Source organism: Cyanistes caeruleus, chromosome 1 (assembly GCF_971803275.1).
Source record: "Cyanistes caeruleus chromosome 1, bCyaCae1.hap1.1, whole genome shotgun sequence".
In the NCBI taxonomy this organism is placed as follows: Eukaryota; Metazoa; Chordata; class Aves; order Passeriformes; family Paridae; genus Cyanistes; species Cyanistes caeruleus.
Window position 1 is genome coordinate 46,926,218 of NC_141701.1, and position 13,416 is coordinate 46,939,633.

Below are 13,416 nucleotides of genomic sequence, written 5' to 3' on the forward strand. Positions count from 1 at the left end.
TGCATTAATTCTAGTAAGATGAAAAGTATCCCATGACACACAACCAGAGACAGTGAGATGGCACTGGCCTTGAAATTTGTCCCAAATGACCAAGTTCACAGCAGTAATTTTAAGCTTCTAACTTTAAAGAACCCATGATAACAACCCAGAGCAAAGTTAGACTTGAGTCAGGATAGTCAAATTTTTTGCTTGAAATGTCTCTGTAGTGGAGCTACTCTGTCCCTTTTCACTTCATAGGGAAGGTAGAGCACTAAACTAACATTATATATTAGATTTCTAATAGGAAGAGTGAATTCTACAGCTGAATTCTGATTTATGAAGTTGTTTTCTTATGTGCAATTAAGAATATTGTAAATAACCTGAAAAGATGTTATAAAACAAAGCATGAGTTAGAAATTACTTTTTACCTTGTATATTTTTGACCACGATTTGTATTTGTGAAACTAAATCCTTTCCTTTCTGATGAGTTTGGCCAAAATTGTTATATAATCTCTCAGCTTCTTTGTAGTTCATTTCAGCCTAGCAAGGGAAAAAATTATTAGATTAAAAGTATCTGGATAAAGCATGCTAATACACAGTCAGGAGATGTATACTTTTAAATTGATTTGATAATTCACCTTTTCCTGGAGAGCATTTAAATCGCGATCTAGTTTAATGAATTCTGTCTCCAACTCATCTGCCTTTGAACCTTGATTATGAACAACAGAACGGTAGTTGCTCAGTAAGACCTGAAAAGAAAGGAAAAAAAATCCAATAAATCACCCACTGCACAGCAGACAAAAAGCAAAAAAAAAACCAAACCACTAAACCCAAGGTAAATAAAAGCAGAATTACTGATATGAAAACTGAACAATTCCTTCCCAAAATTTCAAGGTTTTTATCTGTGATTATAGCAACTGCTATTCCAACCAAAAAAGTTTTTTAGAATGTATTTTAGTAATGGCAGGTTTTTGCAGATGTTGCAGATTTTCAGTAAAGCAGAGACATGAAGTGCTTGAAAATGACAGCTAGAGGGACACCTCAGAGGTCTAACTTCCAAGGTGAGCAGTCCTCAGAAAAAGAAGAGATACTGATTCTGTTTCAGAGCATCACATGGAAACTACAGCTACCTTCTAACAGGTGAAGCTCAGTGCTGCCAGCATCTGGTATTTGGATCCAGGGTTGACGTATTTATTCTTGCAACTGACAAAACCATGGCAAATGTTCCTGGGCTCATTGCCTATCCACTTAATCTGAAATCCACTCTTCTGTTTCTGTGTGCCTACCTTTAAGTCCTTGATGCGTGTTTCCAGGTCTCTCATCTGCTCCAGAGTGTGGGTACTTGCATGGACATTTTGCAGCTGAGACTTGATGAGCTGAAGCTCGTCACCTATTGTGCTCAAATCCTTCAGCAGTGTAATCACACAGCTATCACAGGCTGGAGACAGCAGTGGAAATCAATACATATCGTTGATATTTAGCACAGAGAACATTTCACTGAATGCATTAGTAACAGTGGAAAATCTCTGAAGCTTGTCACCTGGTGCTGCCTGAAGAATAAAGGCAACAACAAAGCCTCCAGCATTAAGGAAAGTGACTTAAGCCAGAAGTAAAGAGAAGGTTCCATTTACACCTGACTAGACAAGCACTTCTTTAATAATTTTTCCAAGTATTTGGTTGCATGTTTGCTTTTAAAATATTCATTACAGGATATATCAGTCCTTTTTAAACTATGTCACCCTTAAAAGAGTCACCAGTATGTATTCAGAGCCAGCTGAAAGTAATCCAAGTGCAGTTCTATTTTATCACTTACAGTCACAATCTTCATTGGGATCCACATCTTTTGGCTCATTATTGAAACATTCTGAAATCACAAGATTGTCATTAGTAACCAAAGTCTTCTTATGGAAATACTACTGCATTTTTTCCCGCACTTTTCATGTCTGTCAGCCATTAAAACATGATGTTGCCTTTTCATAAATCCATACCCACCACTGTGAATGAGCTGAAATGTTCAGAAGGCTTGAGCATGCCAAAACATTCAACTCACACTAATGCCTTGCTGAAAGCAACACCTTTTCCATCCCTCAAAGGAAACCTACTGTAATCCCACAATAGATGCTATTTGGATAGGAGCAGGAGACCCTCTCATACCAAGTGTGCCAAATGTATTGCTAGAATTTGCCTAGAATAACACCACCAGGATTGGAGACAAGATCATATTGTTAAAGCACTTTACCCAGGACATAGGTTCAAATCCCTTTATCTACTTTAGTATACAGGTTCAAACCACAGGTTCTGATTCCCCAAAGAATTCCTTACCCACAAGGAACTGAGAAATATTTATGGCCTCCCTTCATGCCTGTCACAGCTTGCAAGATTAAGGTATTAATCAAACTTGAGAGAAAACTACAGTGTGTGCCTGGATGGAGGCACTGTACCTAAGACAAGGCATGCAGCTTGGAACATGAATGCATGTTGTATGTAACAAACATTGTCCTCAGACTTGCCAACAAGCCAACACAGGTGACTTCCTGTCCAATGCACTCTTTTGTTTGGTTTCTACAAACCCTGTTATAAGAAGCTGAACACTCTCCAGGTGCTTGTGGAGTAACATCCTAGGAACCCAACTTCTAGGATGCAGGAGAGGAACTGGCTCCTAAAAATGCCATCATATAGGACAGGAATCTCCCCATCTTGATGCCCAAGGCCTGGTCCCATTGCTACGCTCTCATCTCATCTTGAAAATTAAAAAGGCCATGCATCTTGGTCAAAAATTGAACCTGATGATCTTGGAAATCTTTTCCAACCTTAATGATTCTTTTACTCTAATGGAAGAGGATGCACTCAGTATAGGCTGCCACTGTCAAGAGTCAACAACAGCTTGCAACTTGTGAGAGGATACAGTGATAAAATTGGACCTGAACTTAACCAGCAGCATGAAACAGCCTGGAACAAACTGTCTAGCTGTGCCATTTCCTTTGGCACTTGCACATTAAGTCATCAGGAAGCTAAACAGGATTGGTAGTGATCACTGCTGCCAAAAGGAGACAAATCATAATATATTTTTAAGAGAATGAAGGAAATTCCTCTGAGATTCAAATATCCATGCAGTTCTGCCATTGTGTAGTTCAGCTAATAGCTGGCACATTTCAGCTGTCACTGTGAAGTACCAGTTAAATAAAACTATTATTACAGTTTGTGCACCAACAACATCAGCCAAGAAGTGGTGAAGTGCTGGCCAAGTGCCGAACATCACGCAAAAGGAACCTGCTAGAACATGCTGTACCAATGATCACAGAGGGGTTTATTCCCAATGCAGAGAAAGAGATCAGGCTGATCAGGATGGGTAGCTGGAGGAAAACAAACTGGCTTGTTGAATATTGCCCTGTGGATTAGTTTGTCCTAGCAAACTCTTGTTTCAAAAAAGAAAGAAATGATAAAACATCTAACTAGATCTGCTTGGATCTGTTCCATACAAGGTATAATAGAGATGTATTACTTCAATGATGAAATATGAAATGAGAACAAGCTATTAAAAAATGACACCAGCTGCCAACAGCAGTTCACATCATTTGCTGTTTTCCTAATTTCTGTGGCCAAAGAAAGACAATGGGTTCCTTGCAGTTTCTAGACTGCAGGATGAACTGCAGTGCAGAGGAATTAAGAGTATAGAAATATTTGGAGTTATTAGTTGGAAATTTCACTAGCATATGAGGAATAAAATCTGTCTACAGGGAAGGAAAAGGGAAATTTTATTGGTGAATGAAAATATGGGAGAATCAAGGACATTTCAGGAGCAGTGGCCTATGTGTTTCTGAATATAGAGGAGTATCCCAAAGGACAGAGGTGAATTGAGGTAAAGACACTCTAAGGAATGTAAGATCAGGCCCTTTACTTCAGAATTCTAATAGATAATGCAAACATATGTCCATGGAATTCTGTAAGAGCTTTCTAGTAGTGAAGTATATGTGTGACTGATTCTGGGAAATCATGGATGTTTTAGCTAGCAAAGCAGTGTAGCATGATTTATAAAAGAGCCTCCTGACTCAGGTTCTAACTTTCACTGTAAATGCAGACAGCTTGGATACCTAAGATGTCAGTGCCTGATGCAGACTCTGAATGTTTCACTAAACTGTGCCGAACACATTTTAAAAAGGCATACTGAGGATGCTCGGTTTCCTAAATCCATAACACAGACTGCCAGGATATAATTTAACCCTGTCAGCAAAGGAACCATGATATATTTAAAAACACTGCCATGAAACAAAAACAAAATAAAGTCAGCAGTATTTATGAAGGGAAATACAGGACAAAGGCGTTTAGAAGGGTTAACCTGATGACTCAGGACAGCCCTTCTATTACTACTGTGTTTTGTTTTAGGAAATCTTACATTTTGTAAAAAATTATCTACATTTCTTGTAAGTCTAGATATTTCCTTCGGTTCAGCTTATCCAAGTACCTTCCTTCTTTGCTTCCCAAAGAGAAAACAATGCTCCCTTCCATTCAGAACAATGCTCCATTCACAGGCCCTCACGTACCTCCAGTCAGGTGGTCACAGCTAGCCAGCTGTCCATTATTATTACAGTTACATTCCTGACAGAAGCCTCCATAGTTTTGTGGATTTCCAAAATATCCAGGAGCACAGCTAGATAAACAGATACAAGTATTTTTTATTAAACAGTTGAAGCAAATTTTGTGAAATATACTTTTCCTTGAGATAAAACCCCAGTTATTCTCCTGAAGAAACTTCCAAGAACTTTTGATTTCATGTCTTGACTTAGACAGAAATAATATATTTTTGGTTAACAATATCCTCTGCACTATGCTAAAAATATCTTTGTGAGCACTGCAGAATTTTTTTTCTAAAAATAAAAGAACTCCCACAGTGCTCTTGCAGGAATAATTCACTTCATCTGAAAAAAACAAACAATGCACACCAATACATACACACATAGAGAATTTGACAAGTCTTGACCAAGCAAAACATACCATTCTGGCCTGTGATCCCACCAGAAAACATGTACTAAAGGGGGATCAGTAGCTTGCATGCATAGTTGAGTTTTCAAACAGCAACAGCACTGAATGACATCATCACCCTTCTGCTGTGTGATACCCCCTCCTGCCAGCAAAGCAGTCTGTGTGACTGATCTCTACATATTTTAAAGGTAAAATATATTGTTCAGACTGGATAGCTAACATTCCTAGAAGTCACTCTGTGGTAACACCTATAAAGGTGATAATGCAGGATCAAAGGGCCATGATGAGCAGCTGAAGTACAGTGACACCTGGAAGAGAAAATACCTATAACCCACAGATTAGACAGGGTCAAAGGCACCAGTCTTGAAGGACAAGACCATATTCCACTGCAGGTCCTGTCTTCAGATGCAACATCATGACTTATTAGCTTCAAATTTCTAAACCAGACAACACCACTCCATTACACTTCAGTTCTCTCTGGATTTGAAACTCAATGAAATTGGCTCCTCTGCCTGCCTGAAACTGCCATGCTGTTCCTCTCTTGCTCTGCCAAACTGCTGCAATGTTCCAGCAAAAGAGATGGCTTCAGTGGTGTTTTTAAGCTCCAACTGTGGAGCACATCAGAATGATTTGGGATGAAGGATAAATGTTACATGGTTGCTTTTGGATAAGACTATTGAGGCACCATTGTGTTCACTGGAGGAAATGGGAAAATGTTCTTAACTTGAAAAGGGGTGAATTAAGTGGGAGTCATTATTACCACAGTGCAGGATGAGGCAAGGCATAGGGTACTTAGTAAAAGAGACCAACACCTCTTTTCGGTAAAAATGGTGCAGTCAGTAGTCTGGAGAATTGCTTACATTTCCCCAGGGAGCATTGGGTTTGTGACTGGAAATACACCACAGCACCACTCTTTAGTAGCTGTTCATATAAACAGCTGCTCCTTATGGATGTGCATACTGTGCATGGGTGCATGTCCATCTGTCCACATGTGTCAGTCCCAACACAGACAGCCCTCCTTTTATCTTGTCTCTCAAAACTCTTGGTCTTGAGAAAAAAGTTACTCACCGTTCACAGCGAGCTCCGGTGTAGCCTTTTTTGCAGAGACACTGGATTTCTTCACCATTTGCCACACAGCCAGTTGCAAACCTTTGAGAATAAGGAAAAACATTATTGTGAGCACATGATCAAATAGGTTTTACACTCTAGAGGTTCAGTTTAAAGATTTTCAGATTAAAAAGTTTTTACACCAGCAAATTACTTCTCAGCTAATTTAACTGCCTCTAGATAATTTACTGTGACTAATTCTTTGAAGTTCCACATTTTTTTTGTGCAAATCATTTTCTTAGATTCAAAATTTATAATTTCCTGGCCCTGTCGACTGAGTATAATAGTTCACTACCCAAAGGAATACCTAAAATAAACTCTAATAGTGATGTCATAAAACAAGTCTAGGTAGCTATTTTATCTTAGTAGGCAAGAATCAATAGCCTGTTCTAGACAACATTTCCTCATGTTTGTACATGGTTCTCTTTCTCTTCTCTTTTTTCTTTCCATTTCTTTTTAATGGATGAAATCATTAAAGGATATTTTCATGTAACTAATGTTGTTTAGCGTATTTTTAATGAAGGCAAAGTAGAGTTGTGCACAATTTTTGGGATCCCAAGGATCTGGTGAACACAATGAACTTTTTCCCCTGCTCTTTCAAGCAGATTTGTCTCGATTCAAAGTTCAATGTTTGCGAAGGAGAAGGCAGGAGGTGAAGCAGGGACATGTTTGCTATTTTCATTTTTAATCTATGAACCATTGGATAAAGTAAGTCTGTGTATCAAAGAGAGAGGTCTGCACTAAGAATTACTGGAATGTGACTAGATGGGAAACGGTTAGCTCCAGTAATGCCAGGTGGGGTGTATTTCCTATGTCAGGAATGATACTTGCCACCCTAATCTGCAGTTTCAAAACTGCAAAGGTTTATGGTCTCCCTAGATATTTCAGAACTCTGAAAGCAAACGATGACTAAAAACATGTTCAGTCGGCCCCAGGCAAGCACCTGCAGAAGAGGCTGTCAAAACCAGATCTATCAGAGAGTTCTCTGATAAATGATAAACCTGTCTATTGTCTGATGGTGTAAATCTCTTACTTAAGGTTATGTGGTGTGTGCTAATGCACCTGGCAAATACTATGTGGTGCCTTTAGCAATTTATAGCTTAGGGATTGAGGGTTTTTTTAAATTTGATTTTATTTACCATGTTTCAGAACTGACCAATGATGACAATCTGGCTAAACATACCACGTATTTGAAATGCAATTAACTGCCCAATTTTAAAAGCCTGGCAACCTTACTGGAACCAAGGAAGTTTCACTTTTTCACTTTTTATCTCAGTATGCTTGCACTTCAAACAGAATTTTCACAGGAAAAGTAACCATACTCTTTAGAGTTCTAAATATGTGCTTAAGACCTTGAATGTTTTTATATTATTTTTGCATATTAATAATTTTCCAAATTCCTACAAAAGGCTTGTTTCACTGTTTTATCTCCTAGCCAGAGTAATGGTGTTAAACATCTTGCATTCCAGTAAAAAAGAAAGATTCTGGATACGCCCAGTAAGGAAAAATACCTCAATTGTGTACTTCTCACTATGAAGAAAGTACTGGTGGTTTTGAAAAAAAGCCCACTTCTACAGTCTGGGGCTCCCCAAGGCTATGAGCAGTGTGCCTCTGAAGTTCAGGATCTGAATAAGCATTGGAACATTCAGCTTATTAAAAAAGGCAATGCTGCGAGACAGACCATCAAGCTCTCAATATGAGAACAGAGAAGAAGGTCATTATATTCCTATGGTAGCAGAGTTTCAACTTTGGGAGTTTCTTTCTCTCTCTCTTTCCCCCCCCTTTTTCTTCTTCCCTCCCCTTTTTGTCTCTCCTTACAAGCTTTTACTGTACCTGTTTGTATATGGGCAAGGGCATTCCCGGCAGGAACCTTGAGTGGCATCTCCAAAATAACCATCTTTACAGTGCTCACATTTCTCCCCAGCAGTATTATACTGACAGTCCTTGGAAAGGAAATTAGCAAGACATTCAGCAGTTCTTTATCACTCAATATGGTTTTACTATTATTTTAAAAAAATACAGCCTATTTACTTGGAGAATATATTCTTTTCCTTCCACATAATCACGCATTTATTGCCAAACTGCCTTCTCAACTATGATAGAACAGTTTCAGTCAATTTTCTAACTGTACAAAGCAAAATTTCCTCCCTCTTGTGGAAAAGCAACAGATAAATAAGTTGAATTCAACATATTTTTAAAGAAACTCAACCAGATGCATGTTTAGTAAAGGAGCATTCCATTAATGCTCTCTATGTCTTCATATTACAATTAAAAATCACATTTACATAAAACTTGAAATTTTGCATCTTAACACTACTTAAAAGGGAGATACAATCTAAAAGCATGCAATCAACTGAGCCCAAGTTCATTCCTTTAAAAATCTCATTAAATAAATACAAAAATTGTTTCTCGTAATAGATTCGGACCAAAATTGAGTTTCATGTAGTTTCTCCAGCGTATGTGCTACTTTTATTTTTCTGTAGTAACTGAAATAAATAATAGAAAGCAAAAGCTAAGAATACAATTGGAGCTAATCCCCTTTTTCCATTATAATTTTCTTGGGAATTGTATTTTGGTTTAGAAACATTCTTAATTATACTCCTGTCTAACTGTCATACATTTGTATTTTATGGGTACAGGATGAGGAAGTTGCCTTTGCATTACCTAAAGCATTGCTAATTTAAAATAGAAGTTGTTCAAATACATAAGCAGCATAAAAATACATAAGCAGCTGTAAGAAAAATTCCAAATGACTAACAGTCAAGAGGCATTCACACTTCAAAGTTCTACAACTGCTTGTATTCTGTGCAACAGACTGATCAAATGTTCCACTGAGCTGAAGGTTTACTAACAGAGTAAAAGATGGGAAAGAGAAAGCAGGAAATTGGCTGGAAGCAAACTGTGCTTCTATTTCAGGGACCTTGATGGCTCAGGGCTATGTTTGAAGACCCTACTACCATGACTGGCAGAAGACGGTCGTGTTTCCCTACAAATGAGAAATAGTTCTGTCTCTCCCATCTCTTCTAAAACTCCATTCTCCTTCACATTTCTTCACACCAGATTCCCTCAACCATGAGCTCTTTCCTCAGGTGGTCACCCCTAATTTGTTTTCATTTTGGTTAAAGAACTAAATCTGTGGCTCACTTATAAAAAGCTCTGGGGAAGAACAGGAGAAGTTCCAGCTCCCATATGAGCCATTTGACATGAAGTTAAACACCAAATATCACAAAGGCACTATGTTTGCAAAAGAAACAATTTTGAAATGCGGCCTCTATAAAAGCTGGTGCATACGTTCTTGCAAAAGCCTAATGGAAAATTCAGACTCTTTCTGAAAAATTTCTGTCAATTTTTATAATCCTGAATAATAAATTCAACTGCAGAAAGAGTATAAGAGATGGATTTAAAATATATGTGCTGGTTTCATCTTAGAGCAACTTCCTCCCACCCCCACAAGTTTATCTCCTGGCTTTTTGTTTTGCTCACTCTGTCTATAGAAACTGAAGCAATTCTGTAATTGCAAAGAAAATTTCAGCTATTTCACATATAAGCCACTCTAAATGTGCCATGCTGTTCCTCTAGCTACTTGGCATATAAGGGTTGGAGCTCCCTAGGCACAGTGTAATGAAGCCAGAGCAGCAACTCCCTCATGGGTCTTCCTTCAAGTTTTACAGGGTCAGAGATACCCCTGGAGTCACAGCATCTCCAAAGCATCTCCAAAGCTAAAGGAAAACTTCCAGCTGACCCCAAGTGCACCCAAACAGTACAAGGCAGTCAGAGCAGAGTGTGTCAGGGCACAGCAGAACCACCGAGGTTACGTCAAACACATGGGGCTCCGTGACATGAAGCAACACGCCATGGGGAGAGCAAGTCTCAGCACCATGCTGCTGCTGAGGGAATGTGCCTTCCAGGAGGAAGGGCAGGGACCACGAGGACACAAAGCCTGATTAATGGCAAAAAAATGCTTTTTCCCTTCACATGAGGACCAAGGTCTTCAGTCTTCTCCACCTCCTCCAGCCCTCCATTGCTTCTTGCTTCCAGCAGCACAGCAGTGCACTACTCTCCTTCCACCAGCATGCAGCAGCAGGAGAGTGACTGCCTGAGCCAGGGAGGGCTGTGCTGCTGCACAGGGGAAGGAGCCAGCCTGGGATTAGCCTCCCTCACAAAACCACCTCTGGAGGCTGCCACTGGAGAGACAGACAAATGTAGGTACTTGGGTCTGAGGCTCCAGGTGAGGAGCAGGAAGCCAAGTGAACAAGCTTTGCACTTTGGATGTGGAACTTGATGGCTCCACAGTGGGAAGCCTCCTTTTCTTCTCTGCACCATGTCAGGTTTTTGTCCAATGGCTCCTCTACAGAGAGACAAAGTTGCTCTTGGTTAAGCAGAAGTTCGTGGTGGAAATAAAGGCCCGCAGGGCTTTCATTTTTCACCACATTATTCTGGATGACTTTGCTTGCCTGGGACCAAGGGCTGATTTAGCTCTGCCTATCTGAAAGTTAATCCAGCTGTGAGAAGGACAGGATAAAGAAAAACCTAGATCACATACTTCATGAGGTGAAAGTAAAATTTGCCTTCATAATTCTAATCTGAAGTGAAACTTCCTGATCTTTCTTGCTGTGCTGCAGCACTTTCCTGTCATGGCCTGCCCTGCCCCTCCAAAGCAGCAGCCTGTAAGTCATCTCCCAGAATGTGCTGAATTGGTTTATAGTTTCCATTAAAGCAACACAGTTGGTTGAAACAAAGTCGGGGAGAATGACATAACGTGCAGGAATGCACCGCAGGCAGAATGGATGCACTGCTAACAAGGAAGAAGTAACAGAAAAGACAGACCATGAAAGATGTTGGCAAGGTTCTTGTTTACACAGTAAATGAAAAATTAGTGAAAACTCTTAAAGAGGGAATTTTTCAGGACAAACTATTCAAAGAAGCATCATGGATACAAACTAGAGAAGCACAGTCAGCCAAGTGTCACACTTCCATTGATGAGGGCTGATCCACTCTCATGGGGCTGCTTTGGGTTTAAAACAGTGTGCCAGGGAGCAAAATCTACCCCACCAGATCTTCTGTAACAGCTGAAATATTCTAATTAATCTAACTTCTATTACTTTTATTTCATCTTATTTAATTCAATGTTCTTTAACCCATCTAGTTGTAGACTATGATTAGTGGAGATGCACTGAAGCTGATTAAACAAGATTCTGCAAAGCCTATGCTATGCATGAAAGTTCTGTTTGTCATCATTATACAAATACATCCTGCCACATTTGTATAAAGCTCAGGACTGCATATGCCAGGATAAGACCCATGTTTATTATAAATAACTACAAACGTTTCCTTATGTACAAGTTTGGTGACTTTTTTGTAACCATGACCTAACAAAAATTGCAGAGGAAAGATAAAAATTAAGAAAAGAACACAAATCATTCCAATGAACCACAGTTATATTAAAGGTACATTTAAGTGTACACATTTTATGCTCATTAACAATATAAAATTTAGAGAATGAGACATACAAGGATTATTCTTAGTTGCTTGGAATTTAACAATACTGCATACTGCAGCAAGAAATTTTTTTTTCTCCTTTTTCTTCCCATTAATTTACTGAAGGTTACTAAATACTTACAATACATTTTCCAGTACCATCTTGACATCTATTCGAATTTCCATTGCAGTTGCAGGGCACACAGCGTCCAGCAAATAGTCCTTTATTCTCACGATAAAATCCAATGCCACACTCCTAGACAGCAAGAAGGAAAAAAAAATGGTGAGCATTGGTAGAAAGTTTTACATGTTACAGGAAGTGTATTTTGAAAACATTTGCGATTTCCAAGGAGTAGGGAAGGCATGAATTTCCTTTCAATCTCTCCTAAGCTCATAATGTCGTTTAAATTTTTTAATGCAGTAAATAGCAATTAATGGAGATGAAGAAAGGATCATCTGAACCCTGTGCTTTAGACACTTTGGCAGTGATGATTTAATCATTTTGACTCTAATCTTGGAGAAAAACTCGTTTCCTGTGGCTATGTACAAAGGTGTAGAATACGATTTCTAAACCACAGAAAAATATTTGAGTATGAGAACACTGCAGTGTCAATCTAAAGAAGAACATCTGGAAATCTCACATACTAATTAGTGGTTATATCTTGATTATGATTTCACTACAGTGTATTCCTTGGAAACAGTTCTGGATACCTTTTACATACATTCATCACGACTTCCACAGTTTAGTCTACCAAGAGCTAAAGCCACACCTAGACATAGCTAGGTGATGTAACAAAACATACAGTGGTCTAATTTCTAAGTACAGGCTTGCCCTGGAGACTGGGGAAGCATGAGAAGAATGTTCCAACTATTGAGGGCACAGGAGCAGAAGCACAGCCTGTCAGATCACAGTTGGATTTAAACAGGGAGCTGAACCAGAGGGACATTCTGAATGAAGCAAGAGACATCAGATTTGTTCGCCTACAGCAGGGAGGTAGTAATTAATATGTTAAAACCAGGCTCTTGCTTGGCATGACCAGAAAAATCACAAGTAATTCTTCCTGGGCAGGAAGCCCTTCTGCATACAGATAAAAAAATTCACACCCATCTTCTCCTGGAATACTCTGGGCACACCAGCCACACTAAAAATGACTGGACATCAGTCTGTCCTTTCTATTCTGCAGCTCAATTCCCCTAGGAACTAAGCTGGTGTGGTGCAGGGAGGATCAAAGGCTTACAGAAGCGGGGAGAAAGCCATGCTCCCCACGAAGCCAGCACCTCCCAGGTTCCTGCCTCCAGCAATGTTCTTGTGAGCTGTACCTATGCTGAGCCTCTGCCTCACGGGCAGGGGCTGGCCCCAGCAACATGCAGAAAACAAGTGACAGTTGAACTCTAAAGCCATAAATCTTTTCTCCTAGTAACTGCACCATCAAGACTGATGGAACCGATCTGGAGAGCAAAGGGTCTGTGGGATTGTCACAGATCACGTTCCAGTGTTGGAGGTATAAGAATTTATGCAGAGGCAGGATTAACGAGATCATTTTTCAATGATAGAACTATCACTGGGAAAAAAATACTCATCTCTCATAAAGCAGATCCCAAAAGGAATATTGAACTACTGCTGTTGAAACAGCAATCACTACCTACACCTTTGCCTTCTCTACATGTAGGATAATTGGGGGAAAAAAAAAAAAAGAAGTATGCAGAATACTAATACCATCAACAGCTTTGAATACTGACTTCATTGTGAGCAAGGACTATATTTAGAATAGACAGCTGAAGTTTTTCAGATACACTTTTTAAAGGGTGAATATTTTCCTTGAACAACAGGGAACCAGTATACACAGCTTCAGAAGAAACCAGGGCCCGAAA

The 13,416-nt window shown here is 39.4% G+C and overlaps 1 protein-coding gene across 3 annotated transcripts in view; it reads right to left on the bottom strand.

Moving 5' to 3' along the window:
• LAMA3 (laminin subunit alpha 3) overlaps nt 1-13,416 on the bottom strand; it is a 107,796-nt gene that overhangs the window by 24,241 nt on the left and 70,139 nt on the right. For all 3 annotated transcript variants that reach the window (XR_015287154.1, XM_086890261.1, XM_086890254.1), the window contains exons 41-48: nt 11,687-11,800; nt 7,900-8,009; nt 6,028-6,108; nt 4,521-4,627; nt 1,793-1,843; nt 1,266-1,417; nt 618-728; nt 408-519 (exon numbers count right to left, since the gene is read on the bottom strand). Coding sequence is in view for 2 of the 3 variants with exons in the window: in XM_086890261.1 (XP_086746387.1) it covers nt 408-519; nt 618-728; nt 1,266-1,417; nt 1,793-1,843; nt 4,521-4,627; nt 6,028-6,108; nt 7,900-8,009; nt 11,687-11,800 (838 nt within the window). In the remaining variant the exon portion in view is untranslated. The remainder of the gene's footprint in view (nt 1-407; nt 520-617; nt 729-1,265; nt 1,418-1,792; nt 1,844-4,520; nt 4,628-6,027; nt 6,109-7,899; nt 8,010-11,686; nt 11,801-13,416) is intronic.